The 23,736-nt window shown below is 31.2% G+C and overlaps 1 protein-coding gene across 1 annotated transcript in view; it reads left to right on the top strand.

The window, feature by feature from the left end:
• Positions 1-23,736, top strand: part of LOC111617743 (multidrug resistance-associated protein 4-like) — an 81,877-nt gene that overhangs the window by 49,328 nt on the left and 8,813 nt on the right. Inside the window, exons 12-23 of the mRNA XM_023359032.1 lie at positions 1,390-1,562; positions 4,137-4,417; positions 5,960-6,039; positions 10,616-10,766; positions 11,850-12,083; positions 12,150-12,250; positions 12,568-12,742; positions 12,813-12,913; positions 16,552-16,749; positions 16,828-16,983; positions 19,601-19,690; positions 20,833-21,005. Coding sequence (XP_023214800.1) covers positions 1,390-1,562; positions 4,137-4,417; positions 5,960-6,039; positions 10,616-10,766; positions 11,850-12,083; positions 12,150-12,250; positions 12,568-12,742; positions 12,813-12,913; positions 16,552-16,749; positions 16,828-16,983; positions 19,601-19,690; positions 20,833-21,005 — 1,913 coding nt within the window. The remainder of the gene's footprint in view (positions 1-1,389; positions 1,563-4,136; positions 4,418-5,959; positions 6,040-10,615; positions 10,767-11,849; positions 12,084-12,149; positions 12,251-12,567; positions 12,743-12,812; positions 12,914-16,551; positions 16,750-16,827; positions 16,984-19,600; positions 19,691-20,832; positions 21,006-23,736) is intronic.

A 23,736-nucleotide genomic window follows, 5' to 3' on the forward strand; every position in this document is an offset into this window, starting at 1 on the left:
GCTATGTCTTGGGCTACTCAAATATTTTACGTTTTTGATACTAAATTAACATCTGAAGTATAATTTTTTATTATTTTTATATTTTTCAATATATTTATTTTGTTTGTACAAAATAAAAAATTAATTTTTAACGATACAATAGTCTTTGTTAGGCTTAACATCGACGAAAATTCAACGCCAAGCGACACGCAACGGAGAAAAATTTCGACATCAGATACGTTAAACTACTTTTTCGTACGTAAATCAGTTATCCGAAATATCAGTTATCCGGACAACCCCGGTCCCCAATTGATTCGGAAAATCGACGCTCTACTGTATACATATGGCAAGGAGTCTTTTCTATGGCCGCTTAGTGCTTGTAAATATGTGGGCTTGAAGCATCTTCATTAAAGGTCTAGTTTATGTGGCCGAAACCCTTATATGAGATCTGCACACCATGGAGGTTTCGTGAGAACTTCGTCTCGTGTTGTATTGAGTGCGACTTCTCTCTTGGAAGAATTGTTTCAACTTCTCTCTTGGAATCGCAGGAAATCATTCTCTACATTTGAACATGTTTTTCCAATCAAAATAAAGGACTTTCTGTACGTTAATGGAATGTTCGAGGATATGTGAAGATGTGAACATCCAAATCGACGCCTAACTTTAGAATGCTTTAGATGAGATTCGCTAACAAATAACAATATTTTTATTATTATTTCTTTAATATAAGAGTTATTATTATTATATTATATTATTTTTTACTGGCAAATTTTTTCACAGTATGGAGTGATTTTACAAGTGAATTTGATATGAGTTCATCAGTAGTTGTGCTGAAAAATACTTAATCCTTGTTTTTTTATTCGATTGACAGTAATTATATTTTATTGTAATGAATTTTTTATGATTTTTCCTTTTTCTTCTTTCACATTATTTCTATAGAATTTAATTCACAAATATTCAAGAAAATACTAAATACTCTTTTAATTTGTGTACAAATCTAATTCTCACTTTAATGAAAAAATGACACATTGAATTATTTTTTACTGGCAAATTTTTTCACAGTATGGAGTGATTTTACAAGTGAATTTGATATGAGTTCATCAGTAGTTGTGCTGAAAAATACTTAATCCTTGTTTTTTTTATTTGATTGACAGTGATTATATTTTATTGTAATGAATTTTTTTATGATTTATCCTTTTTCTTCTTTCACATTATTTCTATAGAATTTAATTCACAAATATTCAAGAAAATACTGAATAGTCTTTTAATTTGTGTACAAATCTAATTTTCACTTTAATGGAAAAATGACGCATTGAATTATTTATTTGTATAATACATATTAAAATATTTTTTAATAGATATAAATATAATTTTACAAGTGTTGTATATAATTTTAAAATATTTTTTTAGGAAAATGAAAATAAGAATATATCATGTGAGGATGAAGTTGGAACAATAGGAATTTCAGTCTATAAAGAATATTTTTATGCTGGGTCAGGTTTTCTCTTCAAGATATTCTTATTACTAATTCTAGTTGTAGCACAATCCGTTGCAACTTTCAGCGACTATTGGCTTGTCAAATGGTATGCTATTTTTATGACAAATATGCGTTTATTCATGTAAACGGTTTTTAAATATCAGTTTAATGAAATAACATTACATAATTTATATTACATGTATTTCAGCATAATACGTTTTAGGCATAATAAGGTTTATCTAACAAGCTTTACGTGTTGAAACGGATAAACCTAATACTTTCATTTCGAAATGGTGTGAGCTTTATGTACCCACATTTTGACAATAATTTTGTTATCTGTCTCACCTACAAAAACTGACTTTAACGAGAATTGTAGGTGTTTAAGTTTTGGTATTGTGACACCAGTTGTAAATCGAAAGACTGGCGTGAGTGATATCTGATTCCCTGTATAGAAAATATAGGGGAATCAGAAATGAGGAATGAGTGAAAAATAAGAAAGACAAAGAACTCGAAAGTAACTCACTCGGATTTAGTAATTATAAAGAAGCAACGCTACGATTTACTTTACAAAAATTGTTGACAGATAAAGACAAAAACTATTAGTAGGTAAACATATCAAAGGCACTTATCGTTGCCAGAGAGAATTTACAATTAATTCGTGTGGAGATAAATAACTGTAGTTAGTGGATGATTTTTGAAAACGCATTTTGGAAGTTTCTTTTGAAACAAAACCTTTATTCCTTATGATAACATTTTTGCCATACAGATAAAAACTAAAACGCTTTAGTGTGCAAACTATAGACACCATTATTTTCTCTTGTACGATAGTTTTTTTAGGCATTTACAACATTTTACTAGTATTTGCAATTAGAGTTTTCTCCTTTAACCTTTCTGAGATAGGATAGCACTTATCACTTCAATAACGAAATCATTAGCTAATATAAAAAGTTTAGAAAAATCGGATTAATTTTGAAGATCAGGTAATGTAAACAATGCAAAATTTTCTTTAGTTTTTAAAACTGTCTTCATGCATGTTTCCTGCGCATCGTCTTATTGATGCTTGATATCATTATTTAATAAGATCGTTAGTGGTTTTGTATTGTCCAAATACGACTTTTCATGTTTTATTCTGTGTCCAGTAACACTTTGAAACAGCATGTTTATCCCCTACTGTCAAATCATACAGTACTTAGCTTTTATGTTAAGCAAAACATTTCTTTTTATCCTTTATCTGTTGCTAAATGAGAAAATCGTCCATTAGTCCTACAGAATAAAATTGGCTCGAAATTTCAAGCAATCATTACGATTCTGTCGATTTACTTTTTTTTCAATCCAGATGCTCCCAAAGGGTCATCTGGATTGAAAGAAAAACTATACAATCTTTTACAGAAACAATCGTTTAAACAATCGCTGTTATTTTCTTGATAATGCTGTTTTGGAATAAATTGAGAGTTGTAGAAAAAGTTTTGTAACATCTTCATCGCATTTTTTATATGGAAGCAAACTGTCTTCCTGCCGCAATCTTTTTTTTACTGTTTCATTCAATTCTTCGTTTGAAGAAAGTCTTTCACTTAATGTAAGCAAAAAGTTTGTTTTTCCAACAGCTCATGAATCATTTACATCCTGTTTTGAAACCCGTGCGGGGTTTGTGTATCAACAATTTTCATTCAACACTGTTTTTGTCAGTGAGACAGATAACTAGAACATTGGTAAAAACGTTGATCTGACAAGCGCATCATAATTCCGAGCATTCAAAAGAAAAGTCTGAACAAAATTTATAGTGCAACAGAGGCTGAGTGGATAAAACCTGTGAAACACTAGTAGATGGTTATCAGTTTGTGCTTAAACAACAGCCTGGCCACATGGCATTTTTTTGTGTTTTTTTAACACTGCTAAACACCAGAATCGAGGCTAGTTCTCTGTAGAAAGGCACCTGAGAGGCATCTTATATCAGCAGATTCAAAAAGTGTTGTCTAATACAAACATACCAATCCTAATCAAAAAAGTTTTCAAGAAAAGAAAACATAGTTTAACTTATTTTAAATAAATTCGAATTAATTCGTTTAATGTAGTAATTAGATAACGTAAATTTTTTTTTATTTTATAATGAAAGTCAGGAAAAAATTCAAACTATATTTAAAATATTTTCTAGACAAACCATGCTTTTATGAAAATATTTTAAATATTTCTTTTTAAATTACATCAGTAATAATAGCGTATTGGCTATATTTCTTCATTGAGATTTGGAGTGTGCAGTAAGAACATTATATAAAGATATCTGAAACAAAATCATCTTGACATGATCTTGTTTCTGGCTTAAGCTTTATAGTATTAGAGTTTAATGTGTGCTTTCTAAGCAAAATCACAGAATGTCAGCATTGCTGATATTTACAAATGTTTCCAGTGAAGTTGATCTAGAAAAGCATCAGTTGTAATGATAGCAATAATGTTCAGACTTTTCATCGAAGAATAAATTATGAGAATGTAGCTTAAATTTGCACTGAAATCATTCTATGCATTTAGCAATATTTACTACCAATTGACCATCTTTTATGTTTTAACAATACTGTTCGGTAAAGTTCTTATTGAACGGATTTAAGTAGTTATATTGTATTCGTGCATGCTGTAGAAATGTTAGGTTAATCAAAAAATTAATTTTTACATTGTGTTTAATTTTCAGGTTAAATAACAAACGGCTCCATACAGAAAATGTAAATAATGTTGAAAATATGACGTTTAAGTCGACAATGTTTAACAATAGTGAACCCAAAATTTTATATTATAGTGAAGAATATAATGTTTATGTTTACTTCGGACTAATATGTGCAGTGTTCTTTACAATGATGATATCTGTATTATTATTGTATAATTTTTTCATCGCTGCATCTTTTCAGCTGCACAACAATATGTTCCATTGTATTATTCGAACTCCGATTTCATTTTTGGATAACAATCCTGTTGGTATGTATAATTATGGATTTCATTCTTTAATAAGTTTAAGAATGCTCAATGCAAATTCGGATATGAGATGATTTTCAAAAAAATATTAAAAAGATTTAATGAAATTTCGTTAGTGCAGCTGTCCGGAATGATTGTTTTGTGACCGTCAATTAATGTCAGTAATACGGATGTCTGCAATGAATAAGCCCGATTGACGGTGAAGCATACTTGAAAGTATCGAAATGTAGTTTTCCGTTTCCAACGGGTACTGGATGTGTTGCGGGTTGCGACCCGCCGTGGGCGACAGATTAGAAAAAGCCTTGGGATAACTCTGGTCTGTTTGATTCGATTGCCTGTCTAACTGATCGTGGGACTTTTTTGAAACACGGACCAATAGTATGCTTCGACGACAGATTCGGGTTTTGTGTTCAGTTTTAGAGGTACAGGTGTACTATATTTAGGATAGTGCATAGAATAACAGATATTATTAATGTATTGATATGTTCAATATAGACGTTGAAAAATCATGGTAATTATGTTTGACAAGTGCTAACATAACACTGATTTTCTTATGGATTTTTCAGTCTAAAAATAAACACACAATGCAAAGTCAATGAACTGCAATTCCAAAAGTTCGAGAGATATTGAATTTGTTAGATTTTTAATATACGTTATGAAAATTTTGCTTTTGAAAAAGAAGTGCTTTCTACTTAACTAATAAAGTAATAAATAGTAAATTAGATAAATAAGATGTAGAAGTGTTAATATACAGTATTGTTTTGCAATCACCAAGAGTGAGGCCGTATCGCCGAGCGGTCAAGGTGTCAGCCTGCTGCTCTGGGAGACCTGGGATCGAATCCAGATGGGTCATGAATCCCCAGGAAATCTTTGGGGGTTGTCTGTTCGGATATGTCAAACTTCGTCCCTCATCACACGGTCACCTTGGTGTTGGCCTGGCCAAACCTACAATGGGCCTGCTATAAGAGACTTTCTTAGTGCCCAACGAGTAAAAAGAAAAAACAATCATCAAGAATGTAGTTTGGCTGTAAAGAATATACACAATACTTATTTTTTTCTGTTAAAATATGAAAAAGCAGAGAGTAATAAAAACATATTTGTAATTTGTATAAAGATACAGAAATTCACAATAAGAATAAAATCAATTTTCAGAAATGAGATGTCATACACAAGTAGAGTCGAAAATTGAAGCAGGAAAAGTTGAAGAAAGGCACTTTTATGAACATTTTTGCTAAAATCTTGTGAAATACTATTCAGAAGATATGTTAAACATTCTACTGCATTTCGTTTTTATAAGCATATTTACAGAACAACAGCTCAAATATATTAAATTGCTCTACTTATACATTTTGATAAGGTAAATATGTATATTGTACAAAAACTTTGGGTATGAAAAACCAAGAGCATGTCAGTTTCAGAACTGTCAGTCAATCATACAGATATACTGTTAGGTATATGCGATATCTTATAATTAATGATAATGGAATATATATATTTACATAAGTTTTTAATTTAAATGATATATCATATTTTAATATATTATAGGAAAAATTTTAAATCGGTTTTCCAAAGACGTAAATAACTCGGATGACTTTTTACCTATCAACTATAACGTTGCGTTAAAAGTAAGTTTACATAATTTCGTATATTTAAATTTGTATAAAATAAATTGAAAAGATAAAAATGTATGTCGAATATGTAGTTACTAATAAGTATTTATGAAATACATTCAATATGTTTTGTAACAGCAACGTGAAATGCAACAAATAAAGCATGCAATACTTTTGTCCTAATTATGAATGTACTGATTTGAACCATAAAAAATATTTTGTATAATTTTCTCATGTACAGCCTATTCCAAATTTATAAGTATAGTAGACCCCTCTATATAACGGATTCATATAATATGGATTCGTATATAACGGAGAAAAATTGTGATCGTATTCGTATAAACACGCTAAAAGAGACTCGTATGATACGGTAAAACGTCATCGCCGACTCGTGTCGCGACAGGATTGGTCGAATCTAGACCAATAGCGGATATTAATAATGTCTTTGGGATCATTATTAACAATGTTCAGCAAATTTTTCGCAGAAAATTAATTTATTAGGAAACACGTCCCCGCCGTTCGATGCGCCGCTCCACGACGAAAACGAGCTTAATCAATGGCGTCGTCGAACTGTGCACACTCGATAAGTAATCCTACAATTTTTTGTTTATAGCATAGTTTTTAAGGATTATTCCCAAAATTTTGGAAATGTTGAGTCAAATTAGTCTAGAATTGATTAATTTTATGGAAGAAAACCTTTCAAACAGCCGTAGTCCCTAAACTGTAGACATGCTGGGCTGTAATTGGCTCATGTGTTTAAGGGCTCGTACAACATAAATTTCATAAAACACGGAACGTATCTACAGTTTTATAGGGAGGGTCTACTGTATTGCGTATCTTCTTGAGCTTCAATCTGATCTGATTCATCAATATCAACTTTTTTATTTAATTAAACAAATGCACAATGGAAATAATCGTGATTAGTCTGAAATTTTAATAAACAAGAATCTTCTGTTCGCGTTTGTGAAGCTTGACATCAATTTAGTTATTAGTTTTTAATTAAATTGTTGCATGGTAATTTATTTTTTTGTCAACATGCATTTTCATTAACTTCTCAGCAAGTTTGGTTGGATTCACATTTCCATATCTAACTAAAACATAGTGTAGATTAGATATGGAAATATATATATATTTCATAGCATGTGTAGGGACAGCTTCAATATATTGCAGCTGTCCCTACACATGTACTGTAAAATCACAACAGTGATAATTTTTAAATATTTAGTGCAATTGTGTTTTTACAGCATATACGTGTTTTATTCTGATGCACTGATCAGGATAAAACACGCACATGTACGCTCAGTACATTAGCTATGTACTGAGCAAACATAACTTATTAATCAGACATCTTTTGTATGTATGTGCCAATATTTGTAAAAAATAATTATCATCATATATTTTTTACATACAGATATTTTGACTGACAGCTGAGACAGTTAGGGTATAAAAATAATTCTTTTGGGAACCTGAGATCAATTGCAGAGAACTCGATAATTCCCAGAACTTTTCAGAACAAAAACAGTAAGAAAAGCCCTTTTATTGTAAATAGAGGGAAAAGAGTCAAAACGTACTTTATTTGTTTTAGAAAAGCTAACTGATTACTTATGGCCATGAACGAATCTATATACAGTAAATCTTATGCTAACTTAGCTTGCACAACGCATAAAAGTTTTTAAAAATTAGTAATTGAAATTTTTTGGCAATAAAAACTCAAAATTACTGTGTGTTCTCGATATATTAAGACCGCAACACTGGTTATTAATTTACTACAGCAGATAGGATGATAAAGAATGTATATTGCTGTTTACAGAACTGTCAACATTTATTATTTCATATTATGTATCTAAGTTGTATAATCTCAGATCAGTAATTTTCTGTATAAAGTTGATTGTAATAATTTATTGTTTTTCATATAATTGCAAAAAAATTATGGCTGACTAAGACATTCAGCTCAGACAATCTTCCTCCTTTGTTAGTTGAGTTTGCAAGTAATTTATTGTGTACGCACTCAAAAATATTGTTATTCTAAAGTTTTGCCAGCAGATATCTCAACTCGTTGGCAACAGTGGCTAGAGGACCTACAACACTTGTCATTTGTGTCTATACTAAGATGGATCAAAACAACAAGTTTAAATTTACATTTAGCAAAGAAATTCTTATTTCCCGATGTTATGCTTTCTTGCTAAATTTACATTTTGCAAGAAAGCATAGATACATTCGTACCAATCTTCCATCAGGCACCTCTACATATGTTCTCTGCAGCAAAGCATGTGTATCTTCCATCAAAACAGTTACCTTACCTCGGCTAGTTACTTGCAGCCTTACTGGGTTGTCGCCTACTAAAAAACGTTACTACTGAAACCAACCTTTAAAGAGAAGGAGCAGTCCTTTGGAGTGATGCCAAAATGATCTTGGGTTGGATCTGTGGATACCCCAATTGATGAAAGTAATTTGTGCAGAACTCAGTGACAGAGATTCAAAGCATCACAAACCCAAATCTGTGTATTCATTGTTCTGGAACAGAGAACCCAGCTGATCACCTGTTCCAAGGCCTGATGGTGAAACATTTCTGCAGTTGCACGTTTTAATGACAGGGTCCCCAATTTTTATCACAAACAGAAGAATATTGGCCTGTGAATGACCACTCTACATCTTCAGATTATGCTCCAGAAGAATGCAAACAAGTGGTCATCCTGTACACTACAGCCCATATTGAGTTGCTAGATGCATCTTGCTTCAGAAACTGCACACGCCTTCGAGTAACAGCCTGGATCCTCAGCTTCATTATGCTTCGTAAAACACATCCACAGAATAATCACTGGGCAGAGATCTCTCAGCAGATGAAGTAAAGTCAGTGAGAGACACTGTATCAGAGCAGTCCAGAAGACATATTTTGTTTACGATTTAATAGCACTTAACTCCGGTACACTCATATCAGAAAAAGCACCCATTTACTGCTTTTACCTGTTCCTGTGTAATGAGATACTAAGAGTAGGAAGCCGTCTGCAGTTTGCAGATGCCCACACTCCCATGCAGCATCCAATTCTACTATAAATAGATGGCTGACACAACTGTACCTGTCTCCTTATCAAGGACTACCATTTACGTCTCAGGCACCTGAGCACTTGTGTGGTACTCGCAAACCTGAGAGAAGAATTCTGAATATTGCAAGCTCACAAGTGATTAAGACAGTTCTGCATAGATGTCTACTGTGCCTAAGAAGTCAGACTTATCAAGAAACTGAAGCCTCCCTCCTTACTGATCATGTATTACACTCATCGTATACACATCGTATAGAGTAGGAATAGACTTTGCCAGCTCGTTGTATATTCGAAAAGGTCAGTCGATAGAGAAAACGTACATTCCACTGTTCACCTGTGACACAACCCAAGCTGTACATCTAGAGCTGTCTTCACCACTCTACCTCGTCAGATTGTGCATGCAGTCAACAAAGAACTACAGGATCTATTGAAAACGCTCTCCGATAAGCAGATTGCCCACTACTTTACCCACCATAGCATCACTTGAGTCTTCAATGTGGCGAAGGAGTCTTGATGGAGAGGATGGTGGCAGAAAATGGTGGGGAGTATGAAGAGATGCCTCCACAAGATACTGGGGAAATTCCTAGTAAATGCAGAACAGATGTCTTCCATACTCATCGGATTAGAAGCCACCCTCAACAGCAGGCCTCTGATACACAACTATGACACGGAAGAGTCTAAGGCCCTCACATCCTCTCATTTTTTGGTAGTAAAATGAATTACTAACCTTCCAGAGCCAAACAACCATTTCTCACCTTATGACTTCGTGAAACAGTGGCGTCACCAACAGTCAATCACCGAGAGCTTCTAGAGATGATTGCAAAAAGAATATCTGATTGATATACAAAGCTCTAATCATGTTCACGGGGTCAGGATGAAACTGCCCTCACTCCACAAAGGAGTTCTTGGTCTTCATAAGGAGGACTCGCTGCCTAGCCATATGTGGAGAACAGCTGTGATCGAAGAGCTGATTGCTGGCTGCAATGGTTGCATTGAGATATTCCATTTAAGACTCCCTGATGGAATGCCACATGAGCTGCCACATTCAATTAGACTAGAAGCACCACTAGAAGCACAGGTCCAAGGTAGGGAGGATGTGAGGGATGCGGTGAAAACAGCGCCCCTCAACAATGAGAAGGAGAGTTAGTAGTCAGTCATGTAAGGAGAGAGTAGTTGGACCATTGTCTCCCATAGTTGTATTGTTGTCTCGATGTTAACCGTGTAACCGATCCTGATTGGACAATAAATGTATTGTTCACAGTCTCACCCTTTGTCTGTGTTATTGCACATAGTCACAACATATAATAAATTATTAATACTGTATTATAAATAAATTTTGGAGAGAAACTTTAAAACTACGTGTGACATTTGAATAATGATGGAATTCACGCGTGTTGCAATAAATTTTCATTAAAATACTAATATGAATAGATATTTCCTTAGATATAATGTTGATTTACATATGAATAGTAATAATTCAAATAATTTGTAGCATACTAAAATAATAAATACGTTTTCATTTATTAGCATTCTTAATTCTTATGTTTTAGGCATTTTTTCTGATCGCTGGAATATGTGTTCTTGAAGCAATCCTATGTCCTTACGTTCTCATATTGATATTGTTGCTTTTAATAGTATTTTATGCTATATCGACGATTCACAGCCGTGTACTGAAAGGCATAAAACTTATGGAAGGAAAATGTAAGTATATAAAATTCTCAATAGTTTGTTGTATTTAACTGAATAACATGAAACTCTTTTACAACTCATTACTTTGCATTCTTTAATTATACGATACAGTTCGAACGTACTTTATTTTAACAGCAGTTTGAAAATATAATAAACAATTGCAATGGTACATGTGCACACAAAACGCAAGACATAATTAATTGCACATTTTTTCTGCGAAAAATTGAAAAGCGTGTTTAGCACTTTGTTGTGTTTTCCTTTTGATAAAACTTAACAATCAACGTTTTACTTTTTTGGCAGAAAGTTTGCAATGTTCTATTTGTGCTATATTACATACAGTCGTGATCAGTTGCTTCTGAGATATATGATTATATATATCATATGTATATAATGTAAGCATGTATACATTATATATAATATACGATTTTATATATTTAAACTTTTTACAAATTTATATTAATTCACTTGTATATTATTAAAAAATGAAAAAAAATGCAAATTTTAAACTTTTTGCATGACGGTTTTATATAATTTAAGTAGAGAATTGCTATTAATTTGCTTTTTTAAATACACTATGCAAACAGTTATTATATTTAATAAGGTTTCACTCAAATAATTAAATTTTATATAGAATTTCTTTTAACAGCAAGAAGTCCAGTATTTTCTCATCTCAGTGTATCTCTTTATGGACTGACAACAATTAGAGCGTTTTGTTTCTATCCTTAGGATGGACTTGTATATTATTAAAAAATGAAAAAAAATGCAAATTTTAAACTTTTTGCATGACGGTTTTATATAATTTAAGTAGAGAATTGCTATTAATTTGCTTTTTTAAATACACTATGCAAACAGTTATTATATTTAATAAGGTTTCACTCAAATAATTAAATTTTATATAGAATTTCTTTTAACAGCAAGAAGTCCAGTATTTTCTCATCTCAGTGTAAATTTAAAACTTTGTGCATAAGGGTGTTATGTAATTTAAGTAGAGAATTGCTAATCATTTGCTTTTTTAAATACACTATGCAAACAGTTGTTATATTTAATAAGGTTTCACTCAAATAATTAAATTTTATATAGAATTTCTTTTAACAGCAAGAAGTCCAGTATTTTCTCATCTCAGTGTATCTCTTTATGGACTGACAACAATTAGAGCATTTAAAGCTGAACATAAATTTAAATCCACTTTTAGTAAGTATCAGGATAAGCACACTGCAACGTGGATTGTTTACCTCGCATTAAATCGATGCCTTTCTGTATATGGTTACATCATCTGTTACATAAATGTACTTATTACTGTTATTATTTTCATTTTATCGATTTATCCAGGTGGGTATATTTAGTTGTTTATAGTGTATAATATCAGTAATTTTGAGTTTATAATTGCAACTTTAGATGATGCAGGAAGCCAAATTGGACTCGTTATGAGTTATGGAGTATTATTTGTTTTGTACTTTCCCCTCCTTATTAGATATTCATCTGAAGTAAATTTTCAGGTAATACATACACATTTAATTCGATAGTGTATTCAATGTTAACCTTCCTGTTATGTGCATGTATAATTTAGAAATCTGGTATATTATTTTTTTGTTTTCTCTGGAAAATTACATGGGGTAGTCCTTTCTCTAGTGTATTATCCTTGCCATATGCTTGGAACTCATATCTCAGATTTCCTCCAATTAGGTTTCTGGTTTTATAACACCTGAAGACATATTTTATCATCAGACAGGTATTTTATCCTGACTCAGATGACAGATGTTTTTCAGAGATGTGTGATAAGATTATTGGAAAGGTGTGATAAGATTTCGTTTAGAAGAAAGCTTTAATTCCGTTTTTCAAAAATGGTGAAAACTGTGTCAGTTTTAACGTTAAAATTTTACTTTATTTCATTAATTTTATAAANCAATGCCTTTCTATGTATGGTCACATCATCTGTTACATAAATGTACTTATTACTGTTATTATTTTCATTTTATCGATTTACCCAGGTAAGTATATACATTTAGTTGTGTGTAGTGTATAATATACGTAATTTTGAATTTATAATCGCTACTTTAGATGATGCAGGAAGCCAACTTGGACTCGTTATGAGTTATGGAGTATTATTTGTTTTGTATTTTCCCCTCCTTATTAAATATCCATGTGAAGTGAATTTTCAGGTAATGATGTACATTTACTTCGATTGTCTATTCAATGTTAACATTTCTGTTATGTGCATGTATAATTTAGAAACCAGTATAATTCTTTTCTGTTTTCTCTGAGAAGTTACGTGGGGTAGTCATTTCTCTAGCATATCATCTTTGCGATATGCTTGGAATTTATATACTGAATGCTTCCAGGTTTAACCTAATTGTGCACCAAGGCATAGACATCGTTTGCATTACTGTAGATGGGTATAGCTGCGCATTTTTTCTCAGTTATATGCAGCTGCAATTGTACTTATTAATCTATATACAGTATATACAATTGCTTGTCCTGTCTGACTCAATGATTCATCATCGCCCTTAGCAAACCGCTGAACCTAGAGGTGAAATTTGGTACATAGTTAGGGTACGTCATGAAAACGCACACTAAGAAGGGATTTGTCGGAATTCCCCAGCGGTTGAGAGGGAGAGCATTAAGGATTAACCGGAAAAATGGCTTTTATTGTACTATTTTAGATGCGATTTTTTGTTTCTAACTGCGTTTTAGTAGGGTATGCCATGGGAATGCACACTAAGAAGGGATTTGTCGGAATTTTCCAGTGAGGGAGAGCATTTTATTTCAGACATTGTTATAAATATATTTATATATTTCGATTCTTTAACCAAATGTTCGAACTGTTTTAAATTCGAATTTGTCATTGCATGTTGGTTCGATTATAGAACGATTGTAAACGTTCCAGAAAATTCATCAAATTGAAAACATTTTGTTTGATTCTCGGAAATTTTCATCATTCTCAGTGGTGAGTGTTACATAACAGTTACTATGGTTATTGAAATACAAAATATAAATAGGGTTTGCTTGCAAAACTTCCGCGGGCGAAGTTGCGGGTAACAGATAGTATGATCATATAGCAACTGTATATTGTAATGAATAATGTTTATTTTTCATTTTAGCAAAAACTAATTTACTTAGTTATTTTTCAATATATGTGTACTAATTACATTTATGTTTAACATTCGAAACCAGTGTAAGTTGTTATGATCAAAACGTTTTTGGCAAAAATATATGAAATACGTTTTCTAATCAACTAGTTAATTCAGATTAACCAGTGAAGTTTCCTTTCTAGACTCCTCATCTGAGAGTTGGTTTAGTGAATTAAAAACGACTCGAAATTGTTCTAATGTAGGTTCGGTGGATAAACCTTGCCGCTCAAAATAGCGGCAAGGTTTTTGAGGTTTTTCTCAAAGCATTATCTTCTAATGCTTTGAGAAGATAAAAACTGTTCTTCGGTAATAAGTTTCCCGTCATTTATCATTTCTTGAATTACAGTTTGTAAACATTCAGGTTGACGTCCTTTTCTTTCGAACGCTGCACAAACTTCTGCGTGAGTAAACATTACTTTTTTACAATGCTTGCACCATTTTATAAGGCTTTCTTCCCAGAACATCATTTTTTCTTGATATCCGAATGGATTAATATGTTTGGGGCGGAATTCTGCCATCAGCGAATTCATTCTAACGTCGTTCCCCCACCATTCTGATAAATAAGTGCGTTTATCCGTCGAAAACATTGTATTGCTGTCTTGTTTTCAATTAAAATTCGTATTAAATCACATTCTCCAACACGTTGATGTCCTTCGTTTCGATTTCCAGGAATTTGTAAATAAAGTATATACACTTTATTTACAAATTTATACAAACTATTTAAGTTGTAACCATAGGGAGTACAAAGCGTGATGGCTCATGTTTCAGTTTGGATTTTTGGAACGATTGAGTTGTTGTGAGGCCTTGGTCAGTCATTAAATTGGCTCTACCTGTACGGTTCGTCCAGTCTTAGCACTTTCCTGTCCATGGGATATCCTGCAGAGGAGAATGCTCAGTTACACTTTCTCTCTAACTTCAGCGAGCTTTTCAAGTGTCTGAGACTTTCGTGCTACCAGTCAACAGCTTTTTTCCACTTCAATCTTGCTCGCTCTCCAATTTTAAAACTGTTTAAACGGGAATTTCCTACAAATGACAGCTTTTTCTTGCAAACAGCTTTCACCCAGTTCCACTTGACTCGGATATGGATTGAGCTTACTTTTCGCATTCGCCAATACCTGATGTGGGTAGTCACCCACTTCTTTACTGTCAGGTATTTACCACCTGGAAACAGTTTATGACCGGACCACCCTTAAATCCAATTAGCATGGTCAGCGCATTTTTCGTTCTCTTTCTGTTTACAAGCCAATACTTTACAACTTCGATTCCGTTTAGCTTCATGTGTGCAAAAATGTAATGACAGTGTTTTTACAGTGTTTTATTTTCAGTGTAACAGTTATTTTTTTTTTATTTAGAATCTAATCTATTACTCAAAATGAATAATATTTTAAAAATTATTACAAAATTTCAAGTTACGTTATAAAATTATGTATGCGCCAATATTATATTTATTTTACATATAAAGAAAATTATGTTTCTTGGAAGTAAATAAGTCTTTTAGCAGTTCGCCTAATGTTAGGTTTAAAGTCTCTGTCAGACAATATGATATTTCTTGGAAAATCTTAATAGAGATAATATAATTATTAAAATATATTTCACAATTTGCATGTAACAAATTAAAATTTATGGGAATAAAGCTTCATATTGAAATTTGGTTTTATTTCTAAATTTAAAATATAATTTATTTTAAAATGCCATTAGACATTTAGTATATAAAATGTTTCTTAAAATGCAATACAGTAGAGCGTCGATTATCCGAATCAATTGAGGACTGGGGTTGTTCGTAAAATCGATATTTCGTATAACCGATTAAATATGAAAAAATATTAGCCTATCCCATGTTGAAAATTTTCTTTGTTGCGTGTCGCTTCGCGTTTAATTTTTGTCGATGTTAAGTCTAACGAAGACTATTGTATCGTTAAAAATAATTTTTTTATTTTGTACGAACAAAACAAATATATTGAAAAATATAAAAACAATAAAAACTTATATTTCAGAATTTAATTTAGTATCAAAAACGTAAAATATTTGAGTAGCCCAAGACATTGCCAAAGATTGCAGTGCCACAGCACTGGCGAAAATTTAAATTTGCCTACTGGATTTCTTTCGGATAATCGGCTTTCGGATAATCAACGCTTTACTGTATTTCCGTATCAACAATATTGAATTTTCAGTACATAATTATTTTATAATTGATTTTAAAATTTCAGTGAAACTCGTAATTTCAAACATATGTATTAAAATACTAAAATACAGTATACAACATTTAAAGTTATAGGTAAAAAATTAATATTATTTTTAAATTTTACTAAATTACATTTTCTGTTACATAATAATGTTTAAGTACATTTTCACTTAAAAACAATGAAAAATATTTCTAATTTTGAAGAGGATATAAATTTTTCAATTAAAGTATACATATTTATAGAAAATAAAATGAATTTAATTGCATATCAGTACCTGAAAATTAGAGTAACTTAATAAAAATAAAATGTAATATAAAAAAAATGAAAAAACTAAATATGATTCATGTAACTGAGTATCTTCATACAAAATACTTCTATCATTAGTTTTATGAAATTCTACACATTTATTATAACTGTAGATAATATATAGTGTTACTTGAATTAATTTCGTGCATTTTGATATTACAAAAGAAATCAATTTTTCAGATGAATTCTGTAAAACGTATACTGAACTACAGCAAATTAAAACTGGAAGCATCATACGAAAGTTCTCCTGATAAACAACCACCTGCAGATTGGCCACAAAAAGGCGAAATTTATTTTGATAATGTTTCTTTACAATACTCCAAGGATAAATATACTATTCTGAAAAATTTAACCTTTACTATTAATTCCGGAGAAAAGGTAAAATAATATGAAATCTAATGAGTGTTGTTCTAAAAATTACTGTCTGAATATGTATTAATTGTTTTTGAATCGCAGATAGGAATTGTTGGGAGAACAGAAGCAGGAAAAAGTTCTATAATTGCTTCGTTATTTCGCATGACAGAGCCATCAGGAACAATAACCATCGATGGAATTGTCACAAAAGATATTGGTCTTCGGGATCTACGCAGTAAAATATCCATCATTCCTCAAGTATATAATAATTAATTTGATGAAAAAAACTGTTTATTTGTCAATTGTTTTATATATTTATTTTAAAAATGTGCTTTCTTTGATTTATTATGTAAAAATATAATTTTGAAGTAAGATTTAAAAAATTACAAAATTTAATGATATAATTCTCAGCTGACATGTAAATTCTTGAAATTTTGCATGTTGTTGTAGCTAGAACTTGACACAACAACGCCATAACCTGAAAATCGCATTCTCAAATGAATATAAACACATTTGGTCATTAGAGTAGTATTTAAATTAGTCTTTACAATAAGAAAGAGCAAAGTATATAATAAATAATATTACTGTAAAGATAAATTTCTTTAACATTGATATTTTTAGCAGTAATTTGGTTTTAGATTAGAAATTCATTTCAATTTTTTCAAATTCACTATTTTGCATGGCATGTGTGGCACTAGCATATATTTCACAACAAAGCTATATGCATAGCATCTTTTTCTTATCTCTTGCTTAGTAGAGTTTGTTTTATTTATATGTATTCAAAAATTTACGAATTATTGACTATTAAATAAGTTTTACGACTTCTGTGCTATGCCATGCAACTAGCAAAGAGTTAAGCTTGGACTCCACATTACCGGAATCCGCGACGTAATCGTAAAACTGAAAGACAAAAACTTTTGTAAAAGTGAAAGCCACACTGACGAAACTTTCAGTTTTGTAACGTTCAGTTGGACAGACACAAGACTAAAAGCAATGTTAAAAATCATTTAAATTTTCGGTATTCGTCCCGCGATTCTGTCGTACTGCAACCAATAAAAACGCAAGGATTTGTGACGCGTAGTCACATGCATTAGTCATGTGTAGTTTGATTGTCATAATGGCGGAAAGTGTAGCGAAAACGATGAGGAAACAAATAGATTTGGAATTCTTCATCGAAGAAGTCAGAAAATACAGATGTCTGTACGTCAAAAAATGTAAATAATTCAAAGAATGCAGAGAAAGCATGGCAAAATCCGTAGCGTCGTTCATGTTTCACTACACAACAATTACAGAACTGATCAACAGATGGCGAATTTCTAGTGGAGTCAAGTTAAAGCGAAAACATAACCGGAAAAAAAAACTCTATATGTTTCAGTTTTGTTTTTGAATTTCTGTTTTCAGGTAATGTGGAGTCCAGGCTTTAAAGCGTGCGATAAAAAAATGTAAGCATATAGCATAAACGGATAGAAAATGTTCATCGGTTTTTAAAACAAGTAATCGCGCATAACTTACTGAGTATTCCAAAAGTACAAAACAATTAATTCAATAGCCTTTTTGTTTCTATTTTATACTATTTTAATATATTATTCTTATATTAGTTGACAATAATATAATACAAAAGCCATTTCTTATCCATCATATATAAGAAATCAGCATTCTTATTGTCCCATTGTAGCAAAATTAAAAAACATTTATTTCATTACTAGTTAAATAACAAATTGAATATAAACTATACGTAAATTGATTAATTTGTTGGCAATCAGTTTGTAGGGGAGATCGGGGCAACTTCGGCATGCGGGGCAAGTTTGTCAAGTGCTTTTTTTAAAAAACAAATTAAAAGGAGACTTTGGTTATAGGTTAGGCAGTTGAGTTTTATTGGTGGCTTGTTGAGTGTAGTGTTTTTATTGTTCTCCAACAAGCGTAGTTGAATTATCAAGCAAATTTTCATTTTCGTTCAATTCCATATAATATTTTTTTTCCATTTATATTGAATTGGCAGGTTTTGTTATAATTCCATGATAACGAAAGTTACTTTTCCTGTTAGAAGGATGTAACTTCAACTTATTCACGTGGCCAGATCGTGGCTTGGCATTCTGTTCTCAGGGTTGTACTTAATGTTTCGAAATCATGACTAGCGGGGTAAGATCGGCAACATAAAGCCACATTAGAAGCAAAGGATAAAAATCAAACAGATGATAAATGAAAACATGTTTGCATTTGTTATTCATGTATATATGTCTTTGAACTTGCATTTCGTTGTAATAATATTAAATGGGTGTTGGATTTGTATTTCTTTGTTTTAATAGTGAATTCCAACTTATACATTGTTAATAACATAATTTTATATACGTGCCTATCTTGCCCCATTACTGTTGCCCCTATACCAGGGGCAACTTTAATAAAAATAATTAAAATAATTACAACTTTACAAAAAGAGAGAAGTTGCCGATCTTGCCCCTATACCCGGGGCAACTTCGTCAATTTCTCTCTTCTTGTAAAGTTGTAATTATTTTAATTATTTTTATTTCCAAACTGATTTTAACCAGTTCTATAGTAAGGTAACATTCCAATAGACAATATGCAAAGCTTTTTTTTCAGTTTACAGCAGTATTTATTACACAAAATGTAAGTAAAGCTTAACATGCCGATCTTGCCCTGATCTCCCCTATCTCTGGAAATTTAAATACACCTAAAATATGTTAATAAAATAAGGAAAGCGTTAAATAAAATATCTATAATTCACTAAATGTAAACACATCGAACATCTTGTAAAACAATTAATAAAATAAAAAAGTTTTAATATACACCACTATCGTAATTGTAAAGCATACAATTTCATACAAAAAACGAATAAAGTAGCATGTGTATTTTTCAGGATCCAATGTTATTTACTGGTCCACTTCGAAGAAATATCGATCCTTTCAATGAATATTCAGAAGAAAAACTTTGGCAAGCTATAGAAGAGGTCAGAAAGAAACAATTTTTTTCAACTACATTTCAGCAACTATATCTGTTGAATTTTCTATAATAACTAAACTTAATTATCATCTATTTATTTAAAAAAATCTCAATTAAAGGTGCAATTAAAAGAACTTATCAGTACGTTGCCTGGAGGATTGGAAACACATTTATCAGAAGGAGGACGAAATTTCAGCGTAGGAGAAAGACAGTTAATTTGTCTTGCCAGAACAATACTTCGCCAGAATAAAATTCTTGTCATGGACGAAGCAACCTTGCTTAGTAGAGTTTGTTTTATTTATATGTATTCAAAAATTTACGAATTATTGACTATTAAATAAGTTTTACGACTTCTGTGCTATGCCATGCAACTAGCAAAGAGTTAAGCTTGGACTCCACATTACCGGAATCCGTGACGTGATCGTAAAACTGAAAGCCAAACTGACGAAACTTTCAGTTTTGTAACATTCAGTTGGGCAGATACAAGACTGAAAGCAAAATTAAATATTATTTAACTTTTCCGTTTTCGTCCTGCGCTTCTGTCGTACTACAACCAATAAAAACTCAAGGATCTGTTACTCGTAGTCACGTGCATTAGTCACGTGTAGTTTGATTGTCGTAATGGCGGAAAGTGTAGCGAAAACGATGAGGAAACAAATAGATTTGGAATTCTTCAATACAGATGTCTGTGCGACAAAAAAATGTAAATAATTCAAAGATTATTAACAATGAAATTAATAACAATGAAATACGTCTAAAATATGTTAATAAAATAAGGAAAGCGTTAAATACAATATCGATAATTTACTAAATGTAAACACATCGAACATCTTGTAAAACAATTAATAAAATAAAAAAGTTTCAATATACACCACTATCGTAATTGTAATGCATAAAATTTCATACAAAAAATGTAAAACGAATAAAATAGCATGTGTATTTTACAGGATCCAATGTTATTTACCGGTCCACATCGAAGAAATATCGATCCTTTCAATGAATACTCAGAAGAAAAACTTTGGCAAGCTATAGAAGAGGTCAGAAAGAAACAATTTTTTTTAACTACATTTCAGCAATCATATCTGTTAAATTTTCTATAATGGCTAAACTTAATTATCATCTATTTATTTAAAAAAATCTCAATTAAAGGTGCAATTAAAAGAAGTTATCAGTACGTTGCCTGGAGGATTGGATACACATTTATCAGAAGGAGGACGAAATTTCAGTGTAGGGGAAAGACAGTTAATTTGTCTTGCCAGAACAATACTTCGCCAGAATAAGATTCTTGTCATGGACGAAGCAACATCTAATATAGACAAAAAGTGAGAATAGAACAAATTTTAAAAATTATTTAGTTTTAATATAAATTAGTTTAGTATATGGTTTTTTGGTAGAGAATTGTTATATATTTTTCGAAAATGTTTTATATTTTTGTTAATCTCTTTGTATTACAGTTTGAAACTTCTTAAAATTTTTATTATTAATTTAATAAAACAGTAACTGATTTTATAGACATTTGACATATTAATAATTTATAAAATAAATCGTTTAAAGTTCGTTTAAGTTAAGCATCAATATTCCTGCACCATTTTCCATTTTGGAAATGGTGATTGACAGTATAGTAGCCTAATTGAAGTTGATATATGTACAATTTATTATATGCATGATAATTTTTTTCTATGTTTCCCGTCTTTCCCACCTTAGTCCTTTCATCTGTCATCTGAACAGAAAACATTCTTTTATTTTCAAATTGTAAAATTTTTGGCTCCACATCAAAAATTTTCATTACATTTTTGTATTTTCTATTTTGTCTACTTTCAAGCAGTATAAAGTACTTTAATATATACACAGATGCGTTATTCAGGTTTAATTTAATGTAATTTGGTATACGAAAACGTAAAAAATGAACATATCAAATTTCACCACGTTGTATCTTATTTCAAGTTTTATATATTGACATAAAGTTTCTTGTAGTAAAAAGTAGGATATTGTCGTTCTTAACGTCAAGTTAGGGAATGTTGATTACTTTCTTAGTAGTTTATCAGTACAGACCACAATAACCCCCACTGCTAATGACAACAAAGCGCTAATTATTTTATTGTTTAGCAAACAAAAGCTTTCATCGCGGTTGTAAATTGTTGAAATGATAAGGTTTTTGTTGTAGTTTTCTCCAAGGAATGTTTAGTAACTAGATTTTTTAGATGTCTTAACTTTAATTTTTTTAATTAAACTTCGTGCATGTATGTCATACATCTTTGAAAAATCGCTTACATAATTTTCAAAATCAACATCGCTCGAAATATTACAGGATACATCAAAATTTTTTGCTTATTGGTATTAACAGAAATTTTTCCATATGAAAAATAAACCAATCGAAAAAATATTTAGTGGACCTTAAAATTTTTTGGCAATTTACGATATGATGTAGAATGTGTAAATTCGTTTTTTATACTTAAAAATATTCTCGCGATTTCATTTAAAAAATACATTTACAACAATGCCTGAATGAAATTGTTATGCAAACAGCAAAAATTGTACAATTAGCACAATTTACATTTGCAAAATTATTGTTTTTTTTTATTTTTCGTCGCTTTTTTTCGTGCATAACTGTAAGATGCCAGCCATTTTCCGAATTTTTTAGTGTAAACTCGGTGTGGAATAGAAATGTTATTTATCGCATTTTTCACAGTTCGTAGAAATTGAAAAACTTGAATTTTTCACAACTATTTGAAAAATTTCGATAAAAATAAACCAAAAAAATGCAGTCACTAGGCGTCTCACAGACCCCACATAATCCAGGAATAATTAAATTGTAGTTTTAAGGCAATGCGAAGTTGAACGTAACGACTTTTCATGTAAAATCAAAATCGAACGAACTATCAGATATATTATATACACAGTGTGTTTAGACTAGAAAAATTCAAATTTCCTTTCTCACCAGTTGTTTGTTTTCATTTTGCATCTGGAATGTGACAAAAGCTCTTGTTAGTGTGCAAGGGGCGAAAAACACTTTGAGTCATTAATCTGATTTACTATTGATGTTATGTGTGAGATTAGATACGATTGCAAATAAGGATTTATTGAAATTGCATTGATGTTCTCCTCTGAACATAAACTGTTGAAGTTTTTTTGTTGTTTGTGATAGGTTTTTTGACTTGTCAGCTGTTATCTGGAATGTCATTTCTATACTTCTGTTTGTTCGTTAATATCATTTGTTTCCTTTTGACTTTTATGTGCAGAAACATTCACATTTTGCTTGTTTGTAGAGTGTGTCTTTTTTTAGTCTGAATGTTGAGGTTAAGCTATTAAAATATAGAGCATACAATTGTGTTCTTTGTGTGAAGTGTATAAAAGGAAAAAAGTATTTTATTTTAAAATCGAATGGCTTCATTTTGTTTCTCAAAACAAGTACAAAAATTTATTTATCTGTTTTGAATATATACATATTTATGATTTACATTATCTGTAATGAATTTGTACAAAACACCTAATCAGTCAAAATATTTTACGATAGGTACCTTTCTTTTTATATAATTTTGTAATGCTGTAATTTGAAAAATATTACTTTGAAATAAAAATTTACAGTTTATTTTATGAACTAATGCCACGAGGAGATATGTTTTTCCTATCTGTCGTCAATAAGAACGCATTTTTATCATATCAATAAACGTCAAATTGTGCGATCTGTGCTCCGGTCTTTTCAAAAATAACACCTTACTATTCCTTGAACACAAATTATGACTATTTATTTAACATTATCAGTAGAGATACACAGCAATCCATCTTGATTGCTTGTAACTGCAAGGTCTTAGGCCAAGCTTGTTTTCTTCTTACTGTCTTAGCTCCTGATTGGTTGGGTAATTGTACAAGGAGCCTTCCTTGTACAATTACCCAACCAATTAGGAGCTGAGATGAGCTTTCTGTCAGGTCTGCTCTGGTTGGCATGACTGTTTCGACTTGTTCAACCAATCAGTTCCATAGAACGTTGATCTGACAAGTAAAAGCTTGACTTATCGTGTTACCATTCGAATCTTTCTTGATAGCTCTTGTCTC

This window comes from Centruroides sculpturatus, unplaced genomic scaffold (genome assembly GCF_000671375.1).
Source record: "Centruroides sculpturatus isolate CEXI.00-Female unplaced genomic scaffold, Cexi_2.0 scaffold1651, whole genome shotgun sequence".
Lineage (NCBI taxonomy): Eukaryota > Metazoa > Arthropoda > Arachnida > Scorpiones > Buthidae > Centruroides > Centruroides sculpturatus.